The 21,883-nt window shown below is 35.0% G+C and overlaps 3 protein-coding genes and 1 pseudogene across 7 annotated transcripts in view; 2 read left to right on the forward strand and 2 right to left on the reverse strand.

The window, feature by feature from the left end:
* Nucleotides 1-7,122, reverse strand: part of TRAPPC13 (trafficking protein particle complex subunit 13) — a 55,957-nt gene extending 48,835 nt beyond the window's left edge. For all 4 annotated transcript variants that reach the window (XM_079144882.1, XM_079144881.1, XM_079144880.1 and 1 more), the window contains exon 1: nt 6,980-7,122. In XM_079144882.1, coding sequence (XP_079001008.1) covers nt 6,980-7,025 — 46 coding nt within the window. In that variant the 5' untranslated portion in view covers nt 7,026-7,122. The remainder of the gene's footprint in view (nt 1-6,979) is intronic.
* Nucleotides 1-21,883, forward strand: part of LOC306664130 (high mobility group protein B1-like) — a 642,241-nt pseudogene that overhangs the window by 600,537 nt on the left and 19,821 nt on the right. The gene's annotated exons all lie outside the window — the stretch shown is intronic.
* SHLD3 (shieldin complex subunit 3) lies at nt 4,023-7,104 on the reverse strand. Its single transcript, XM_079144891.1, has 2 exons — nt 6,980-7,104; nt 4,023-4,978 (listed from the first exon to the last, which is right to left on the reverse strand). Exon 2 carries the CDS (start codon nt 4,871-4,873, stop codon nt 4,106-4,108), a length of 768 nt encoding a protein of 255 aa, XP_079001017.1. The 5' UTR covers nt 4,874-4,978; nt 6,980-7,104; the 3' UTR covers nt 4,023-4,105.
* The window catches only part of TRIM23 (tripartite motif containing 23), a 51,642-nt gene continuing 37,444 nt past the window's right edge, over nt 7,686-21,883 (forward strand). Inside the window, exon 1 of the mRNA XM_079144875.1 lies at nt 7,686-7,866. Coding sequence (XP_079001001.1) covers nt 7,786-7,866 — 81 coding nt within the window. The 5' untranslated portion in view covers nt 7,686-7,785. The remainder of the gene's footprint in view (nt 7,867-21,883) is intronic.

The following is a 21,883-nucleotide window of genomic DNA, read 5'->3' on the forward strand; positions in this document are numbered from 1 at the left end:
ATTGCCGTATGTAAATTTTTGATTTTTAATAAAAAAAAAAAAAGAATGGCACAAGGAAGGACTGTATAGAGGGAAAAGCGGGGAGAGAGGGGAGCGGGGGAGGGAAAAAATAACAGAATGAATCAAACAACATTGCCCTATGTAAATTTATGATTTTTAATTAAAAAAAGTAAATATATATGGTTTCATGTAAAAAAAAACTAAAAAAATTTAAAAAGAATCTTTTTGAGATTTTCACTCAATTGTATTCCTTTAAATAATAGTAATTTTGTACAGAAATTATGAAAATATTAGGTGACAGATAGATATAGGCTAATGTAATTATAACCAAATCTAAGATTTGTTTTTGGAAAATGACTGGATGCATCCCAAGTTTATCTGGAAAAACACAGAAATGAAAATAAACAAAGGCAATTAATGAGAAAGAACTGGACTTAACTGTATGAGAAAACATTTAAATCTATAATCAACAAATTAGCTTATGAATATAAGTACATTTAGCTATATCAGATAGATTAAAAAGAAAGATTAGCGTATAGCAAAAAAAAGAACAATAAAAAAATGGTTTAATCATCATAAGGTGGCAAGACAACTGGCTAGCTTATCTAGGAAAAATAAGTTTATATCAAACATTAAATAAATTGTACATGTTCAAATAGTGAAATAGACAAGTGTTAAGCCACAGAAAACTAGAAAAAGTGAAAGTTATTTATTAAATCTAGTGAGAGTAGGGCATTCTAATTAAAAAAAAGTAAAAAGTATTATCACTTATTTCTAAAGACTATTATGTGACCACATTAAAGGCAAAAACATAAAGCTAAAAATTATATAAATTTTAAAAAATATTCTGAAAATTAGTCTATTTCTATATAATCTATTAGAAATATTCATTCAAATCAAAACCTAAAAACTTGGACTATAGACCTAAGTGATTAATTCATCAAATAAGTGCTTTTTCATTAGCATATGCAAAAGTGTACTACCTAACTAGTAATTAACTAGCTATGGCATTCATATCAAATTTATAATGTATTTTTCATCCTGGTCTAAGTTAAAATATCACTTCTTTTCAGGAAAGAAATAAGAGGTTACACTGTTTCTCTCACAGTACCTTGTATTTATCTTGACCTGAATTTATTTGTCTGTAGCATTTTTCTGAATTCTACAAGGTCTCTGGCTTTATGCACCACATTCAGTTTGTACCTTGTGTCTGACACACAGTATACTATGTGCATATGTGCTAAATGAAATTATTAGCACCTCTCAAAGTCAACAAGCAATAGACATTATTTTGAAGGCGTAAGCTTCAGGAACTGAGACCATTAACAATCAGTTATTTAAAAATGGTCAATAAATGTTTATCTCAAAACTTCTGAAGTCGGTAAATGAAGAAGAAAAAAAGGTGACTTAGCTGAGTTAAATATTCACTGCACACATCATATAGTATCAGGTCTAGACACTATCAGTAGAAATCACAAAGCATAGACATTTATGAAATTGTTTTTATCCAAAATCTTATGAACAACTTTTATAAATTTCCAGTAAACGAGGACAAAGAGTGCAGAGGTCACAAACTAGCAAAGTAGGCCAAATACAATCTGAATGTTAGTTTGCTTAGCCCTAATATTTAAAAATTAGGTAGACTCTTCTTCAGATTCAGAGTCCTTACTACACTCTATGGCCCTATCTATTTAATCTCTGAAAGCATTGAAGATTGTGAATCTTGTATTAATTTTTGGCATTTAAATTAAAGTGAATCACTAGGAACTCACCTTGGAAATTTTCAAAAATTATATGAATTGACAAGTAGGCAAATGAAGTTAGATCTGTCAAGGATCAGGACAAAAGTAAGCAACAACAACAAAAGAATGTGCACAACTTGGATGCCCTCGACATTATCACTTTCCTTCCAATTTTACTTAATATTTATTTGAAGGTACACAGGTTAAGAGGAAAACGCAAAATTATGGTACTGCTGCCACTTTCCTAGAGAGTAAATGCTAATCCCTAACATATTTCCATGTCTATGGCTTAATAGTGGAACCCAAAATAGTGCTGGGCTATATTTTTAGCTAGTGCTAGGATGATTAGTCTAATGTCTTAAAAAGGTTTCAAAGAAATAATGGGCTCTAAATTCTTAGGCCTTAATTACTTAAGTATTGTCCATGTAGATGAGAAATTAATCTTTTTAAAATATCACTGTACTATTTGAGCTAAAACTCATCTTTAATTTCCTAGTTTTGAATTTTGCTGTTTTTCTGAAGGGGAGAAACAATTTATCTAGAATAAATTAGAAAAAGTTAGATTTTCACATATGAAGACCAAGAAATTCTTTGAAACGTGATTAGTGAATTAAAAAACTGTTCATAAAAATCCCATGATTTCTGACTATACCTCACACTTTTTGTTTTATGTATAATTATAAGCTAAATCATAAGAAAACAATGTGTTATAAATAATTTTTAAAACTTGATTAACAACTTTGTGGATTAAAAAAACCCTGAAAAATAAAAATCAAATGTATTTTCTGAGATTACATAGTAACCAACTTTTATTTGCAAGCTCATTGGCAATACTAAACTTCTGGGAAGTTTCTCTGGCAGTCTCAAATGAAGAGTGAGATGACTAATGAAATGAAAGAGGAAGGAATTATCAAAGAAGTTGTCTTGAAAACACCTAGTCCCTAGTGTTTTTTCAGTTAACGACTTTTGGAGGCATTCATGCACATGATGATTATTTTCTAGACCAGAGTCTCATTTGAGACAGTAAAAAGGAAATTAAAAACGAAACAGTATTTGGATAGAGTGAAATCTATCAAGAAGTTTTTCTCTTTAAGTTAAAGATTAGTGGACTGTTTGTGTTTTAAACATTGTTAGCTGAGGCCATGAATAGTCCCTCCAAAGGGCATGTTTACCATGTATTATCAAGTTCCTATCATGCTGGGCACAGTACTATAAAGCAAACATAATCATCTTCCTAATGAGTAGTTTTACTAGTTTTTCTCACGGAGATGATCTGACAGAATAGTAATTCAATGTAAGCTCTTTGAGGAGAGTCCACAATTGTCTTTCTTACTATAATCAACCACCTAGCCTAAGGTAGAATTTACTTTTATAAATAAAAACATGTTGACATGCTTCTACATAATTTTTATTCTATTCATCACTTTGGATATTTTTATGAGATGACAGATAAAGACAATTTATGACATTTTGCTTATAGGAATCTTAAAATGACTCCAAGAAATAGCCGACTAATATGTCAGCATTAAGAGTAAGATTGTATTACTGAGGCTGGGTAGGTAGCTTAATTGTAAAGAGCTTGTGCAGCATGTGTGAGGTACTGGGTTTGATTCCTGGCATAACACACACACATACACACACACACATCTGTTTTAGCATAAATAACTAACTTGATCTCCTATTCATATTTGATACTTTTCTTTGAGGTTACAGCACTAAAGATACTTTATGGTCTTGGACATATTATATTTTGTCCCTTTTTTTCAAAACAACACATCGGCTGTTATCTACCATCATTGAAAACATCATAAGAATCTGGGCTGGTCCCCTCCCACTTGGGAACTACATTTATGCCACCTGAATAGCATGTCCAATAGAACTACATTTAGTTTTATTTTAAAAAGTCATTACTCTTAGGTGGATAAAGAAAAAAAACAATAAAATTAGACTTTAGGGATTTATCAAAATTCATATTATTTACCTTAATTCATAACAATATCTAATTTAATCACTGGAAAACAACAGAATAAAACATTTTACCTCCGAATTCAGTATGAACAATGCTTTATTACAATTCATTTAAAAGAACACTGTTAATAATTCAGAAAGTTATTGACCTGATTAACAATTTGAGGAATTCACCTTGATACCTATTCATTTCTGGGACATAAACTGTACATACATTACCATATAATTATTTCTCCACAATGTTAAGACTATATGCATATTATAGGCTGCATTATGGAAGCATCCCGTTTTTTAAAGTCATTAAAATGTAAAAACCAGTAAAAAGTTTTATTTATTTCACTATTTTAGTGCATACTCAGTTCGTTCAAAATATTCTTTTTGACAATCAGAATTCATTACATACTAAAAATAACACCATATTTATGCACAAACAATTTAATTTTTCCATTAAGAGTTAATCTTCTTTTAAGAACATTTCCCACATATTCACAGTACTTAACATCACAGAACACCCATATTTGACCTAAATGTCTCTGAATTGTAGCATTACAAGATGGAAGTTCATTATGCCTAATAATTCGACTGAGTTTTACCCAAATGTCTTCCAGAGTTTGGTTGTTACAAACATTGTGTTCTATTGTCCATCTTGCTCTATAGAGTGAGTGCAAATTTAGTGCCTTTAAAATATCTTGCAATTTTTTAGACAAAGGAAAAATGTTTTCAGTACAATTACTGTTGGCAAGTGAAATACTCCAAGACCTCCTCTTATGATGTTTTCCTTTTTCTGATTTCTTATCCAGATTTCCAGAATCAGTGTGTTCATTCAGTGTGTCTGACTGGATTAAGTGCTGCTTTTTCAAACTAGGATGAAACTCCACAAGATCTACTGTGCAATCATAACTCTGTGATTTAATGTCATGTTCTGAAATGGTTAAGTACTGTTTCATATCTTCAGCTGCCTCTCCAGAAATTACAGGTGGTGATTCTTTAGGTTTGAGTGGAAGCTTGGACCCATCGTGTGGAAACCAAGGAATAAATCTTGGTAATGGACGAGTAGGAAAGTCTTGAATAGCTTTTTCTGCAATTTTTGGCAGTTGTGTGGGATCACTCTCATAAGGTCGATAATGCAATATTACTTCTGTAGTCATTCTGCAATAATCCATTTACTCTCAATGAAGAGAAAATTCTTAGCTGCACTCTTCAGAGCTAGAATGGTAATTTACTATTATAAGAGTGTCTTTCTCTTGTCAAACCAGAGGAAACAGGACCTAAAGTGGAAGTATTGCAAAGAATAAGATATGGTAGGGATAGCCTTAATACAAATAGGCAGGAAGAAAAGGAAAAACCAAACCAATCCCAATATGATATTTTAGTAAAGTGCTATTGATAAATGTGAATGCAAGTCAAAAACTTTAAATTCCTTCCTCACCAAAATAAGGGATCTGAATTAATGTTAAGATCACTTTCAGCCTAAACATGCTAATAATTAGCATGTTTAACTCAACAGGTATAAAGGACTTGGAAGCATTAATATAATAAACAATAATAGTCCTAAAACTATTACAGAAACACAGTAAATTAGTGATTCTTTGTAATATTTAAAAATTTGAGATGTCTGAACTAAAGAACAATGAAATCACTGGAATTTTTCACCTATCTGGGAGAAAAATCACTTTGTTTTAAAACTTATAAATTCTACCAAACGAATATATAGACTACTTAAAGACTATATCTCATTTTCAGTAGTATTTAGTAAAAACATGAATATGATTATATTTTGCATTTTAACCAGGATAGGATGTCAGAGTCTTCTTTGTACTGAGACTAGTACAGTATTGAAATCCTAGTACCAAGTACCAAATCCAGTTTGAAGGAAGAACGAGTCTAGACTTATTTTTTTCTCTTAGAATACAAAAATTCTCAGGTGTTCCCAAGTATGCCACTGATAATAGTTTATAGCATACAGGATTTCCAATACATAGGCTCAACAAGAGATCTGTAAGTGAGGCTTCCCAACCAGGCCCAAAGCTGTAAAACTGTAATACAGGCTCTTTCATAATCCAACTACTGTAGAAAAGAATAAAATAAGAAGTTGAATTCCTTTTCCTACAAAATGAGAGAACCATTTGATGAGGGTTCTCCCACTGGTAGGATGATCTTGAGTGGGAATTTGTCTTGATGTCAAAATAGAATTACTGATTCTAAGATTTAACAAGTAACTAATCTCATAACCTGACACAGAATATATAGTCCACATACTTGATGTGAGATTGAGACAATATGAATATGACAATTTGTTCCTTATCTCCACAAATAATCTGTTTAAGTCTGGATCATTTGCTCAGGCTAAATCTACGGGTCCTGAAGATGTATTACTTAATCCTGCAAAGTTTCTGAGTTCTAGATACAGAGACAATTTTCTTAACTTCAGTCATCAGTACTGATTCTATGTTACAAATGGAATTGGTGAGCTTCTGGAATGTTTAATGCCTACATCATAGGGGTGGGGAAGAAATGAGCAGTCCCTCAAAATGGATACCATAAGGAAGGTAAGTGCACTTCGACTGAATTCAAACATCTAATGAGCATTTCCTCAGCTTAGTCCAAGGCATTGTTAAACTGTATATTAGAGCATTTGTGGTAGACTACATGATATAAAGCGAAAACATTTCAAATAAAGGGTTTCAGAAAATAGGAATTCCAGAAAAATCTGTACTGGTTTTTTCCTAAGCAATGATCTAATTAAATCATCAAATTCACTAAAAATTGTCATGTAGAGAAAATCAAAGTTTAGGTTCCCACATACCTAATACTCTGAAGTAAACTGCAGTAAGTTTTAACAAATCTAGTTATATACAGTGGTACCAAGTATTGGTAAATCTCTGCCACGGTCATACAATACTATTTCACAGATAAGCCTGAAAACCTCGTAAGTGCCACATGAACGGCCTAGAAACAGAAGGAAAAAACCTTTAAATGTCATTAGTAATTTCAGTTCACAATGACCTCTTCAGTAGGGTCGGGACGCCAACTTCTGCTGCAGCACAGATCACAGAGTGATCTATCAGTTATCTAATTCTAGAAGACGGATCTTGACGCTAACAAGCAAGGAAACGATATTGTTTCCTCCTGCTCGGCCTAAGGCATAGAGCAGGAGTGCGAACGCTGACGGTGCGTAAGAAACAACGAAGCCTACAGCACAGACACGAAATCTGCGTGGCAAAGGTTTCGAAAAAGAGGAGAAAACCGAATAAGGGGGCTCAGTTTACCTTTCAGTGCCAGCAGGTGCTCCTGTTTGGGGGGATTCACTTCCATTTTGACCGGCACTTTGGATTCACTGCCTACGGTGGCTGAAGAGGTTCAACCTGGCCCGGAAGAAAACAGAAAAACGCGCGACTGGGAAGACCTGGTGTCAAATGCACTTCCAACAGCTTTTTTCTGGGGTGGTACCTTAAATTCTCTTTTTGCTACGTCCTTTACGGCCCCCAACAGCTTCTTTTCATCAGTAATCCGTTCTCTCTTACAGATCTATACAAATTATGATCCATCTACAATCTTGCATCGCGACTTCAAGAAACTACTCTTGGACACCAACACGCAGCCTCCTAGACGTCTACGGAACAGGAGTTTAAAAAAAAAAAAAAAAAAAAAAAAAAGATAGGAGAGTGGCATGCTGGGATTTGTAGCTTATACAAAAATTGCCTGCATGGAGCTGTAGTACCACTTCCTCCAGCCCCTTCTGGTTTGCAATTGGACAGAAGTTATTACAGAAGCGAGAATTTCACCCTTGAACTTTTTCTGTTTTATCCTTCCTTTTCGTTTTTATTTCCTTATTTTCGTCCATCACCTGCAGAATCCTTAATTTAAAAAAAAAAAAAAAATTAAGAGCCTGAGAGCCTGACTGAACAGGCAATGATTGACGGGAGGAGGAGGGCGGGGCCGGCTAGAGGCTTTTCCCCGCGTCGTACTGCGCCTGTGCACCATGGCGTCCGCCGAGGCCTGTGGGTAGGTGGTTTAGCCCCGCCTCTCAATTGCTGGCGCTAACCGCTGCTTTTGCGGCGCCGCTCCTCCCAGGATGGCTACCCTGGTTGTAAACAAGCCTGGAGCAGGACTAGACAGTGGCCGGCAGGGCAGCCGGGGAGCTGCTGTGGTTAAGGTGAGGGATCTTGCGTGCGCTCTTCTCCACAGTCCGCCTCCCTTCGGTTCATCTTCGAAACCCGACTACGGCGCTGCGGCCCAGGCTTTGATAGTCGGGATGCGCGGCCTCTGGGCGGCTCTGGGCTCTAGGTCTGGCCTCCCCTCCTCCCTCCGCGATCTGTATCTCCGCCCCGGCCTGATGTTGCCTGGTCTGCTCATGTCAGATATCAGCATCTGCACCCGGGGCATTTGTGAAAAGGACCTTATCGGCCTGTGGCAGTGACCTGGACCGGTCTTTTCCCAGGTCCTCTGCTTTAGTTAAGTTCAACAGGCATCAATTAACTTGTTTTTATTAAATTGAGCTATTATGGCCAGGTACTGTATTAGGTGTTTTAGCTGGTCAGTATCTACTTATTCTCATTTTACAAGGAAGGACACCTAGGTTTAGGTTAACACAGTGTATGGCAAAAGCCCATGGTTGATTGACTCTAAAATCTGTGGTTTTCACTATTGCGCTACTTCTATAATTAGACATCTAATATTGGTTGAGCTGATGCCTACTTTCTTAGTAATACAGTTTCAAAACTTAAGAGAGGGGCTGGCGTTGTGGTCAGTGGTAGAGCACTTACTCAGCACATGTGAGTCCCTGGGTTCAATCCCCAGCACCGCATAAAGATAAATAAAAGTATTGCATCCATCTACAACTAAAAAAAAAAAAAAAAAAAGAGAGAATTCTCTAGCTGTAGCAAAACTGGGCATTAACGCTACAATTTATGAATTGCTCTATGCTTGAAATCTGAGATTTAACCATGTGTAAAAGCTACAGATGCATTCCTTACTAAATCAATTGAAATCTGTGGAACTCATTTTTCCCTTTCATTGTAATATGAAAAGACCTGAAAGGGATAACTGACCACATGGTCCATAGAGTAATCTTCAGGTTCATCTGTAATGTAAGAGATTAATGATTCTCTTTCCTGACTACAGCTGAGGACTTTTAAAAACTATTGATGCATTCTTTCAAACCTGATTATGTTGACATCAGTATATTTTTTAAATTCCCAGAAATGTTTATAATGTGCAAACAGAATTGAGAATCACTGAGCCAGATAATATCTGAAGGTCTGAATAATAGGTACCTAATGTTTTTTTTTTATGTTGGTATTATATGATATCAAGCAAAATATTTATGCCATAACTTAGTATCAGTCAGTATTGGTGGTTGTTGATTCAGATGGCCTTTCTTTATGAGTGAAGTTTTGTAGGTACTTAGCATCTGAGATATAGAAGAGCCCACATAATTACATATATCATATAGTTGGATTTCATTTTTTGCATTGTGTTTTACTAAGTAGGGAATACCTGCAGATTATTTCGTGAACTTGAAGTTCCATAATTGGAATGAGTATCATTGCAATTTCTATTTTTATTACTCCATTTACCTTATATTTCTCAAAAGTGTACTAAAGCCTGATGTAACTCCTGTTCCTTACAGCACAGAATTTTATTTATCAGAGGTACCCTTTGTTCATATTCATCTTAACATGTAAAATGTTCGTGAACTGTGCAGTAAGAGAGTCCCTTTTTCAGAAACCAGGAAGTAGTCATTGGAAGGTAAAGGTTGAAATATATAATGCTAATACTGTGTAAAGTGACCTTTTGTTAAATGAATAAGTCTATAAGACAAAAATCTAACATTGTGAAATCATTTAAAAATGAATCAAAGATTTTTTGTTTTTTTCTTGCTTACTGAGCATTCTTAATCTTTTTAAGTATGACCTAGTTTATAAAAATTGATTTATATCTTTTGAAATAATTTGAAGCCTTTGAATATTTGTGAAATGTAAAATGAAGTTGTTTTTTCCCCTATCTAGGACTTAATTTTTTCATACTATTTAGCTATAATTCCTATTCATAGATCCTGAGGGAAGAATTTCTTGCTCTATTATTTAACAAGTTGATACATGAGTTATTTTTGTACCTATGGTTGGTTTACTAATCAATAGAATTTTACTAGTGTTTCTTTTATGGTAAGGGGCAGGGAGTGAACCAAGTGTCTGGCACATGCTAGGCAAATGCTCTATCACTGAACCTCATTCTCAGCCCTTCTTAAAATTGTATTTTGAGGTCAGGTCTCATGAAATTGCTCAGGCCAGCCCCAGGCTGATGCTCCTGTCTTAGCTTTCTGAGTAGCTAGGATTACAGGTGTGTGCCACTATGTCCATGTTTTATTAGTGCTTCCCCACCTCCCCTCTCCCCATCCCTTACTAGTACTTTTTGGAGGGGGAAAAAAACTGTGGTGTCTTATCTAGTGTAGTGGTGGGATCAGAGATATGATATATAAATAAATTAGGCAAAATTTTAGTTTGGTTCTTTTGATTATTGTCATTATAAGTTTATTGTATCATAATGTGAGCATTTATAAAAATATTGCATTTATTTTTATAATATATGATTCTATTGCAAATCTCTTTTCTGTTTAGTTACATTTGATAAAGTGAAACATTTTTCTTTCTTTTTTAAAAAGAGGCTAAATCGAAGTGTGTGTATACATGTATGATTTATGGGTAGTTTTCCCTCAACTGCTTCCCTTTCTCATAGGAAACCAATATTCCTATGTTATTGGTTTCTTGTGTATCCTTCCAGAAAGATAGTATACTTATATAGCAATACTTAAAGAATTTGCACCTTTTTCCCCACCTTTACACAAAATGAATATATTCTATTTATCATTTTTCACTTCGCTTTTTTCACATACAGTCATTCTCTGTGTATACACAAAAAGTTTCCTAAATCTTTCTTACTACTCTGCTCAAATTTTATAGCATAAGAATATGCTATTATTTATTTTCCAGTTTGGTAGTGATGTATATTTACTTTGCTTCTAATTGTTTTTAAACTATTTTTTGTTATGATTATTTAATCTCATTAATTGCACAGATTAATGGATTTCTCTGTGACAGTTCCTTACATGCACATATCATATTTTGATTTTTTCACCCTTCTTATCCTCTTTTGCCCTTTCCTCTCTATCTCCTTCTGGTCCTCTTTCCCTTCCCTAACAGTCCTTTATTTTCAGGTCATCTTCTCTCCCACCCCCCAGTTTACACATAGAGAGAAAATCTGCAATAATTATCTTTCTGTCTCTGGCTAATTTTGCTTAACATGATAACCTCTAGTTCCACCCATTTTTCCTGCAAACAATTTAATTTTATCCTTTTTTATGACTGAATCAAATTCCACTGTATTTATATCCCATATATTTTTTTATCTACTCACCTGTTGATGGGCACATAGGCTTATTCTACATCTTTACTCTTGTAAATAGTGCTGCAGTAAACATAGGTATGTGGGTATCTCTTTTGTATGCTGACTTGATTTCCTGTGGTTATATATGCAGAAGTGGTATAGCTGAATCATATATAGATCTATTTTAGTTTTTTGAGAAAACCATGTAATGTTTTCCATAGTGACTATACTAATTGACATTCCTACCAATTGTGTGTAAGGTTTTCTGTTTCTCCACATCCTCACCAGCATTTGCCACTTTTTGTTGTTGTTGTTTGTTTTGAAAATATCCGTTCTGACTGGGGTGAGATGGTATCTCAGTGAAGTTCTGATTCTCATTTCCCTGATGACTAAAGGTGTTGAACATTTTTTCGTATATTTATTGACCATTTGCATTTCTTCTTTTGAGAAGTGTCTTTTCAGAAATGCAAATGGTTAATTACCCATTTACTTATTGGATTACTTGTTCTTTTGTTGTTAACTTTTTCGATGACTTTATATAGTCTAGATATTAGTTCTCTCTCAGATGAACAGCTTGCTAAGATTTTTCTTCTGTTCCATATGGCATGTCTTGACTTAGATAATTTTTTTCCTTTGCTGTGCAGAATCCTTAATTTGATTTAATCCTGTTTGTCAATTCTTTCTATTATTTCCTGAGATATTGGAGTCCTAGTGAGGAAATCATATCCTGTTCCAATACCTTGAAGTGTTTACCCTGTTTTCCTCTAGTAGTTTCAGTGTGTTAGGTCTTACACTAAGGTCTTTGATTCACTTTGAGTTGATTTTTGTGAAGGGTGAGAGAGAGTAATTTTGTTTCAATCTTCAACATTGGGTTCCATTTTTCTCAGTACTATTTATTGAAGAAGCTGTCTTCAATATGTTTTCGTTACCTTTTTTGAGACTCAGGTGATTGTAGATGTGTGGTTTATTTCTCGTTCTCTGTTCTATTCTATTGGTCTGTGTGTCTGTTTTTATAACAATTACCTTGCTCTTTTAAAAACTGTGGCTCTGTAGTATATTTTGAAATCAGGTTTTGTAATGCTTCTAGCATTGCTCTTTTTGCTAAGGATCACTTTGGCTATTTGGGGTCCATATGAATTTTAGGATTGTTTTTCTAGTTTTGTGGTGATTATCATTGATATTTTAATGGAGATTATATCGAATCCCTAGTTCACTTTTGGTAGTATTGCCATTTTATCAATATTAATTCTCCTAATCCGTGAATGTGGGAAGTTTTTCCATCTCCTACTATCTTCTTCAATTTTTTTTCAGTGTTATTGTGATTTCATTGTAGAGAACTTTCACCTCCTTGGTAAAGCTTTAGTTCAGCGATTTTGCATTTATATGTTTTGTTTTGGTTTTTGAGGCTATTGTGAGTGGAATCATTTTCCTGATTTCTTGTTCAGCAAGTTCATTATTAGTATATAGAAAAGCTAATGATTTTTGTATGTTGATTTTGTATCCTGCTTTGCTGAATTTATCAGTTCTAAGCGTGTTTTGGTGGAGTCTTTATGGTCTTCTAAGAATAAAATCATATCATCTTCAAACAGGGATAATTTTATTTCCCTCTATTCTATTTTTATCCCTTTTGTTTCTTTGTCTTGCCTGATTGTGCTGGATAAGATTTAAGTACTACGTGGAGTAAGAGTGGTAAGAGTGGCTATCTTGTCTCAGCCCTGATTATAAGGAAATGCTTTTAGATTTTTTCCCATTTAGTATGAAGTTGACGGTGGGTTTGTTGTACATAATATTATGTTGAGGGTCAAGGTTTGATTCTTCCATATCTAGTTTCTTCAGGACTTTTATCAGGAAGGGACATTGAATTTTGTCGATATTTCTGCATCTGTTAAGATGATTGTGCAATTTTTATCCTTGATTCTATTTATGTGTTGTATTTTTTATGAATTTGCTTATGTTGAACCAACCATCTTTGCATTCATATGATGAAACCAACATGACTGTGGTATGATTTTTTTGTTGAATTCAGTTTGCAAGGGTTTTATTGAGGATTTTTGCATCTGTGTTCTTTAAAAATATTGATCTACAGCTTTCTTTTTATTGTTGTTCTTAACTGATTTTGGTAGCAGGGTAATACTGGCTTCATAGAATGAGTTTGGAAGGATTCTATCCCTTTCTACTTTATGGAATAATTTGAGTAGCTTGCTATTAGTTCTTTAAAAGTCTGGTGTAGGAAAAAGGTGACATCACCTTCTAAAAGGAATATCAATCCATAGACAAAAGGTTATTACCTGTAAGAGGCAAATGTTTCCAAGTGTCCTTTTGTATCCAGAGTTTTTCCTCCCAGCTGAAATGGAGGCCAGCATTGTAGGTCCTATCTGCTCTAACTACTCACTCTGCAAAATGTTTTCTTTTCCTAGCACCCATCAATCTGATACTAAATTAATTGGCAAATGAAATCAGAAGTACACAACATACATTGCTATTAATGGAGTTCATGCATATCACCCCCCACACAATGTACTAAAAATGGACTCATCTCTGAGTGTCTCCACACAAATATCTGCTTTTCAATACACAGAATTTGTGGAGGAAAGTTTTCCTTAAAGGTACAAAAACATTTACTTGGTAAAACTCCCTCTTCAAAGAAAAACTTTAGCACATTTTACCATCAATTTGTGCTGATTGAGTATTTACACTAGTGGATCCTCTGTTCTAGAGATGAGACCCAATAAGATGAATCCCTAGTTTCTGGGATAAAGAATTTTTCTCTTAATATTTTGTTAGAGTTCAGAGATTTCTTACTTCTTGTGACTTACTTTGTATGACAGCAATAATTATTTCACAGATCACAGTGTATCATCTACCATCTTCATCCACAGAGTCTGGGAAAAGTGTGTGTGCGTGTGTGTGTGTGTGTGTGTGTGTGTGTGTGTGTGTGTGTGAAAGAAAGCAAGAGAATATGAATATACAAATTTCTAATGTAAACAAAATTAGCTGGTAGCTTTCTGTTGGAGCACAATATTTACACCTGTACTTGAATGAGGGAATATTTTCTTATGGATTTCAAAAATGTAGTTATCTTCCTTAAGTTTAAAATGAGAGATATTTTAAAGAAATTGAGAGAACAGCCTGAACTGATAAATTACCTAAAAATGGTAAAATTTTACTTACATTTTTTTTGCAGGTACACCCATTCCTGGGGTCAAATTGATATGTAACCAAAATTTGAGAAAAATAAAACAGCATTAAAAAAAAAAAAAAAAAAGTCTGATATAATTCAGCAGTGAGTCTGTTCAGTCCTGGGCTTATCTTTGTTGGGACACTTCTATTACTGCTTCAACCTCATTATCATTGTTCTGTTTAGTTTTTAAATATCCTCTTGGTTCAATTTTGAAAAATCATATGTGTTTATAAAATTATCTATTTCTTTTAGATTTTTCAATTTATTGTCATAACAGTTTTTCAAAATATTCCCCAAGTATCTAATGGATTTCAGTGGTTTCTATAATAGTATCCCCATTTTCATTTCTTATTTCTTTGTGTCTTCTCTTTTGAGTAATTTAGTGAAGGGTTTGTCAATTTGTCAATTTTGTTTATTGTTTCAAAGAATCAGCTATTTGTTTCATTGATCCTTTGCATTATTCTTTTAGTTTCCATTTCACATATTTCTTCTCTACTTTCAGTATTTCTTTCCTTTTACTGATTTTGGGTTTGATTTGTTCTTGTTTTTTCCAAGACCTTGAGATGCATCATTAGGTTTGAGATCTGTTTTGTTTTGTTTTGTTTTGTTTTAATGTATGCATTCATAGCTATAAATATTCCTCTTAGTAGTACTGCTTTTGCTGTATCCCACAGATTCTGGCATGTTGTTTTCATTTTTGTTAGTGTTTTTGTTGTTGTTGATGTTTTGTTTTTGATGGTACTAGGAATTGAACCCAGGGACACTTTACCACTGAGCTAAGTCCCCAGTCCTTTTTAATTTTGAGACAGGGTCTTGCTAAGTTGCTGAGACTGACAAATTTGTGATTCTCCTGCCTCTGTCTACAGTCACTGGAATTACAGACATGCTCCACTGCACTGGGCTTGATTCTAGGAATCTCTTAGTTTCTCATTTAGTTTCTTCAATGACCCACTGTTCACTCAAAGAATATTGTCCAGTCTCCATGTATTTGTATAATCTCTGTAGTTTCTCTTGTTCTTGATTTCTAGTTTAATTCCATTATCCCTGATAAGGCAAGAAATTATTTCAGTTTTGTAAAGTATTTGGTAAGATATGCTTATGTCCCTAACTCTGTTTTGGATAAAGTTCCATGATCTAATGAAAACAATGTGTATTCTGCAGCTGCTAGGTGAAATTAATGTTCTATAGAGGTCAGTTAAGTCCATTTGATTTATAGTATAATTTAATCTGGTGTTTGTTCTTTTATTTATTGTCTGATGCATCTATTGATCATTGTGGGGTTTTGAAGCCTGTTACTATGATTGTATTGGGTCTTTTTCTTTATGTCCAGTTACCTTTGTTTTATAAAATCAAGTGTTCTTATGCCCCCCCATATATATGGTATTGTTGAAAGGTATGTACTAGTTTCTGTCATTTTGTTGTTTTCTTTATCCCTGATTCATCTTATTTTAATGGCTTTCTGAGTTAATAATGTTTGATTCTTTGCTAATTCTCATTTGCTTATGTATCTTTTAGCGTGATTTAATTTTTCCTATACTCTTGTAATTTTGTTAATCTTACTTCCCCTTCTGGTGTAGGATTCCTTTAAGTACTTCTGTCGTACTGGATTAATGATAATAAATTACTTTATGTTTATCTTAGAAGGTCTTTTTTCTACTTTGGTTCAGAAGGAAAACTTTGCTGGATATAGTAATCTAGGCTGGCAGTTATTTTTCTTTCAGGGCTTGAAATATCACATTCCATGTCCTCCTGGCCTTTGGAGTTTCTGCTGGAGCAGTTGCCTTTATATGTGACTTCGTGCTTTTCTCTTGCAACTTTTAGTATTTTTTCTTTATATTGTACTTTTGTTAATGTAAGCATGATTTGTTATAGAGAGATTTGTTTCTGGGCAGGTCTTTTGGGCATTTTAAAGGCCTCCTATAGCAATGTCTTTATCTTTCCCACTATTTGGGAAATTTTCTGCTATTGTATCACTGAACAGGTTTTTTTATGCCTTCAACCTGTAGTTCTTCTCCCTCGTCTATTCTGATTATGTATGTGTTTGAACTTTTAATGGTGTCCCAGAGATCTTCTTTGTTCTGATTATTCTGTCTTATCTTTTTTCTTTATTATTGTGTGATTATTCACCAACCTTGTCTTCCAGCCCAGGTCTAGTCTGTTACTGAAGCTTTCAGCTGAGTTTTTAATTTGACTTACTGAGTTTTTATTTTCCAAAATTTGTTTGGTTGTTTTTCAGAATTAGTTTTTGTTTGTTTGTTTGTTTGTTTTGTGGAGGGTAGGGGTACTGGGAATTTAACTCAGGGCACTTTACCACTGAGCTATATCCCCAGGCCTTTTAATTTTAATTTAATTTAATTCTATTGTATTTGAGACCGGGGTTTTAACTCAGAGGCACTTAACCACTGAGCCACATCCCTGGCCTTTTTTTTTTTGTATTTTATTTAGAGACAGGGTCTCACTGAGTTGCTTAGGGCCTTGCTAAGTTGTAAGGCCAACTCTGAAGTCTTGATCCTCCTGTCTTAGCCTCCCAAGTCTCTGGGATTACAGGCGTGCGCCACTGCGCCCAGCACCTTTTTATTTTTTATTTTGAGCCAAGGTCTCACTGAGTTGCTTAGGCCCTGCTGAGTAGCTGAGATCAGCCTCATGATTCTCTGGGTGTACCACTGCACCCAGCAGAATCACTATATATGTGTGTGTGTGTGTGTATATATATATATATATTTATTTTTTAAGTTGTAGGTGTACACAATGCCTTTATTTTATTTTTATGTGGTATTGAGGATTGAATGACTAAACCACCGAGGGCCTCATGTGTGCCAGGCGAATGCTCTATCACTGAACTACAACCCCAGCCCCCAGAATCACTCTTTATTGAATGGCTCTTTCATATCCATCAGTGTTATCTTTAATTCATTTTAGATGTTTATGTTCTATTTTAATTCATTGATCATTTTCAACATCATTCTTTTGTATTTATAATCTTTGATGATCCATATGATGCTGTAAGAATAATATAATTGTGTTCCATATGGTTGTAGGATATATTTCATTAACTGGAATTACTGTGTTCTTTTAATACCCCCCACCCCCACCCCCATCCCCTGGTACTAGGGATTGAACTCGGGGTACTCAACCACAGAGCCACATCCCCAGCCGTGTTTTGTATTTTAGAGACAGGGCCTCACTGAGTTGCTTAGCACCTCACATTTTGCTGAGGCTGCCTTTGAATTCTTTTTTGTTTTTTAATTGTTTTCAAAAATATAACATGTATATTAGTACAGAAGAAGTCTTTCAAATAAACATTAATTGGCTGAAGTTGAAAAGTCTAATTTTTTTTATTGTAAACAAATGGGATACATGTTGTTTCTCTGTTTATACATGGAGTCAAGGCATACCATTTGTGTAATCATAAATTTACATAGGGTAATGTTTGATTCATTCTGTTACTTTATTTCCCTTCCCCTCCACCCCTCCCACCCCTCTTTTCCCTCTATACAGTCCTTCCTTCCTCCATTCTTACCACCCTCCTTAACCCTAACCCTGAACCTAACCCTAACCCTGAACCTAACCCTAACGCTAACCCCTCCCATCCCCCATTATATGTCCTCATCCGCTTATCAGCGAGATCATTCGTCCTTTAGTTTTTTGAGATTGGCTTATCTCACTTAGCATGATATTCTCCAATTTCATCCATTTGCCTGCAAATGCCATAATTTTATCATTCTTTATGGCGGAGCAATATTCCATTGTATATATATGCCACAGTTTCTTTATCCATTCATCAATTGAAGGGCATCTAGGTTGGTTCCACAATCTGGCTATGGTGAATTGAGCAGCAATGAACATTAATGTGGCTGTATCTCTATAGTATGCTGATTTTAAGTCCTTTGGGTATAGGCCAAGGAGTGGGATAGCTGGGTCAAATGGTGGTTCCATTCCAAGCTTTCTGAGGAATCTCCATACTGCTTTCCAGAGTGGCTGCACTAATTTGCAGCCCCACCAGCAATGTATGAGTGCACCTTTTTCCCCACATCCTCGCCAACACCTATTGTTGCTTATGTTCTTGATAATCGCCATTCTAATTGGGGTGAGATGGAATCTTAGGGTAGTTTTGATTTGCATTTCTCTTATTACTAGAGATATTGAACATTTTTTCATATATCTGTTGATTGCTTGTCCATCTTCTTCTGTGAAGTGTCTGTTCATTTCCTTAGCCCATTTGTTGATTGGATTATTTGTATTCTTGGTGTAGAGTTTTTTGAGTTCTTTATAGATTCTGGAAATTAGCGCTCTATCTGAAGTATGAGTGGCAAAGATATTCTCCCCACTCTGTAGGCTCTCTCTTCACATTACTGATAGTTTCCTTTGCTGAGAGGAAGCTTTTTAGTTTGACTCTATCCCAGTGGTTGATTCCTGCTTTTATTTCTTGTGCTATGGGAGTCCTGTTGAGGAAGTTTGGTCCTAAGCCGACATGTTGAGGATCTGGACCTACTTTTTCTTCTATAAGATGCAGGGTCTCTGGTCTGATTCCGAGGTCCTTGATTCATTTTGAGTTGAGTTTTGTGCAGGGTGAGAGATAGGGATTTAGTTTCATTCTGTTGCATATGGTTTTCCAGTTTTCCCAGCACCATTTGTTGAAGAGGCTATCTTTTCTCCATTGCATATTTTTGGCCCCTTTGTCTAGTATGAGAAAATTGTATTTATTTGCGTTTGTGTCCGTGTCCTCTATTCTATACCATTGATCTACCTGTGTCTATTTTGGTACCAATACCATGCTGTTTTGTTACTATTGCTTTGTAATAGAGTTGAAGATCTGGTATTGTGATACCCCCTGCTTCGCTCTTTCTACTGAGGATTGCTTTAGCTATTCTGGGTTTCTTATTCTTCCAGATGAATTTCATAATTGCTTGCTCTATTTCTGTAAGGTACATCATTGGGATTTTAATTGGAATTGCATTGAATCTGTATAGCACTTTAGGTAGTGTGGCCATTTTGACAATATTAATTCTGCCTATCCATGAACATGGGAGATCTTTCCATCTTCTAAGGTTTTCTTTAATTTCTTTCTTTAGTGTTCTGTAGTTCTCATTGTAGAGGTCTTTCACCTCTTTTGTGAGATTGATTCCCAAGTATTTTATTTTTATTTTTTGATGCTATTGTGAATGGGGTAGTTTTCCTAATTTCTCTTTCTGAAGATTCATCCCTTATGTATAAAAATGCATTGGATTTATGAGCATTGATCTTGTAACCTGCTACTTTACTGAATTCACTTATGAGTTCTAAGAGTTTTCTGGTGGAACTTCCAGGTTCCTCTAAATATATAATCATGTCATCAGCGAACAGGGATAGTTTGAGTTCTTCTTTTCCTAATCGTATCCCTTTAATTTCTTTGGTTTGTGTAATTGCTCTGGCTAGGGTTTCAAGGAGGATGTTAAATAGAAGTGGTGAAAGAGGGCATCCCTGCCTTGTTCCAGTTTTTAGGGGGAATGCTTTCAGTTTTTTACCATTTAGAATGATATTGGCCATGGGCTTAGCGTAGATGGCCTTTACAATGTTAAGGAATGTTCCCACTACCCCAATTTTTTCTAGTGTTTTGAGCATGAAGGGATGCTGTATTTTATCGAATGCTTTCTCTGCATCTATTGAAATAATCATGTGATTCTTAATTTTAAGTCTGTTGATATGGTGAATGACATTTATTGATTTCCGGATGTTGAACCAACCTTGCATCCCTGGGATAAAACCCACTTGATCGTGGTGCACTATCTTTTTAATATATTTTTGTATGCGATTTGCTAAAATTTTGTTGAGAATTTTTGCATCGATGTTCATTATGGATATTGGTCTGAAATTTTCTTTCCTCGATGTGTCTCTGTCTGGTTTAGGTTCAACATCTCTAGTAATAAGAGAAATGCAAATCAAAACTACCCTAAGATTCCATCTCACCCCAATTAGAGTGACTATTATCAAGAATACAAGCAACAATAGGTGTTGGCGAGGATGTGGGGGAAAAGGTACACTCATCCATTGCTGGTGGGCTTGCAAATTGGTGCAACTACTCCGGAAAGCAGTGTGGAGATCACTTAGAAAACTGGGAATGGAAACACCATTTGACCCAACTATCCCACTCCTTGACCTACACCCAAAGGACTTAAAATCAGAATACTACAGTGATGCAGCCACATCAGTGTTTATAGGATCTCAATTCCCAATAGGTAGATTGTGGAACCAACCTAGATGCCCTTCAATTGGTGAATGGATAAAGAAACTGTGGTATATATACACAATGGACTATTACTCAGCCATAAAGAAGAATAAAATTATGGCATTTGCAGGCCAATGGATGAAGTTGGAGAATATCATGCTACATGAAATAGGCCAAGCCCAAAAAACCAAAGGCCGAATGATTTCTCTGATAAGTGGATGATGATACATAATGGGTACAGGGTTGTAAAGGAAGAATGGAGGAAGGATGGATTGTGTAGAGGAAAATGAGGGGTAGACAGGAGGCTGGGGAAAGGAAAGATAATAGAATGAGACAGTCATCATTATCCTGTGTACATGTATGATTACACAAAAGGTGTGACTCTTTGTGTACAACCAGAGAAATGAAAGTTGTACATCATTTGTGTACAATGAATCAGAATCATAATAAAAATATGTTTGTGGATGTGGTTTATATCACATTGAACAGCAACATGTAGAGAACTATATGAGCAGTAACAAAATATAGAAATATATATGGATTTGTAGATTATTGGTAAATGGATAGAATGATCAGTATGAGATAGATGTCAGTCTAACAAGGTTATAGGTAAGGGTTGAGATTTAAGGTCAGGAGTGGACATCATTGAGAAGAGAGCATTACAGGCTAAACAGATTATATGGGTCTAAGTTGGGTATGAGAAAAGATGTGTGTTTATGGAAGAGAGATAGAAGCAGGTAGCAGAACTCATGAAAGAAGAAGAGGAGGTTACAAAGAATGATCATCATGGCAGTGAGTTTAAATTTTAACCATTATCCTAAATTCCTGCTTTGTCTTCAGCATCACTAGTGTGCTTCATCTTTCCTCCTGACCCAATTATAGTTCCAATTCAGTCTCAGTTTCATTCAGTTTATTCTTGACAACTTTTAGATAATGTAAATATGGAAAGTGAAATGACCTGAAGAGTCATATAAAGCTAATCCTTCTTTCTTTTAAAGTGCCATACCTGCCATTTCTGTGGTATGCATTTGCAGACCTGTTATTTGCATGTTTACGTTGTCCTACTTCTATTTCTTCACCTATGTAGGTGAAGTTGATTACCATGATCATGATGATACAAACTTTGATAGGTTAAGGATATCATAAACTTTATTGAGGGTTTTCGGTTGGCCAGTTGCTGTGCTAAGTATTTACTGCATGTTATTTTTTTAAAAATTGTTCTAATTTGTTATACATGACAGTAGAATGCATTTTGACACATTACATGAATAGCGTATAACTTCTCATTTTTGTGGTTGTACATGAAGTGGAATCACACCAGTTATGTAATCATATATGCACATAGGGTAAAGTCCAATTTATTCTACTGTCCTTCCTACCCCCATGCCCTGTCCCCTCCTT

Source organism: Sciurus vulgaris, assembly GCF_902686455.1.
Source record: "Sciurus vulgaris genome assembly, chromosome: 6".
Lineage (NCBI taxonomy): Eukaryota > Metazoa > Chordata > Mammalia > Rodentia > Sciuridae > Sciurus > Sciurus vulgaris.

Excerpts from the sequence above, each read along its gene's own strand:
- SHLD3 (XM_079144891.1), bottom strand. The coding sequence starts at position 4,873 with ATGGATTATTGCAGAATGACTACAGAAGTAATATTGCATTATCGACCT.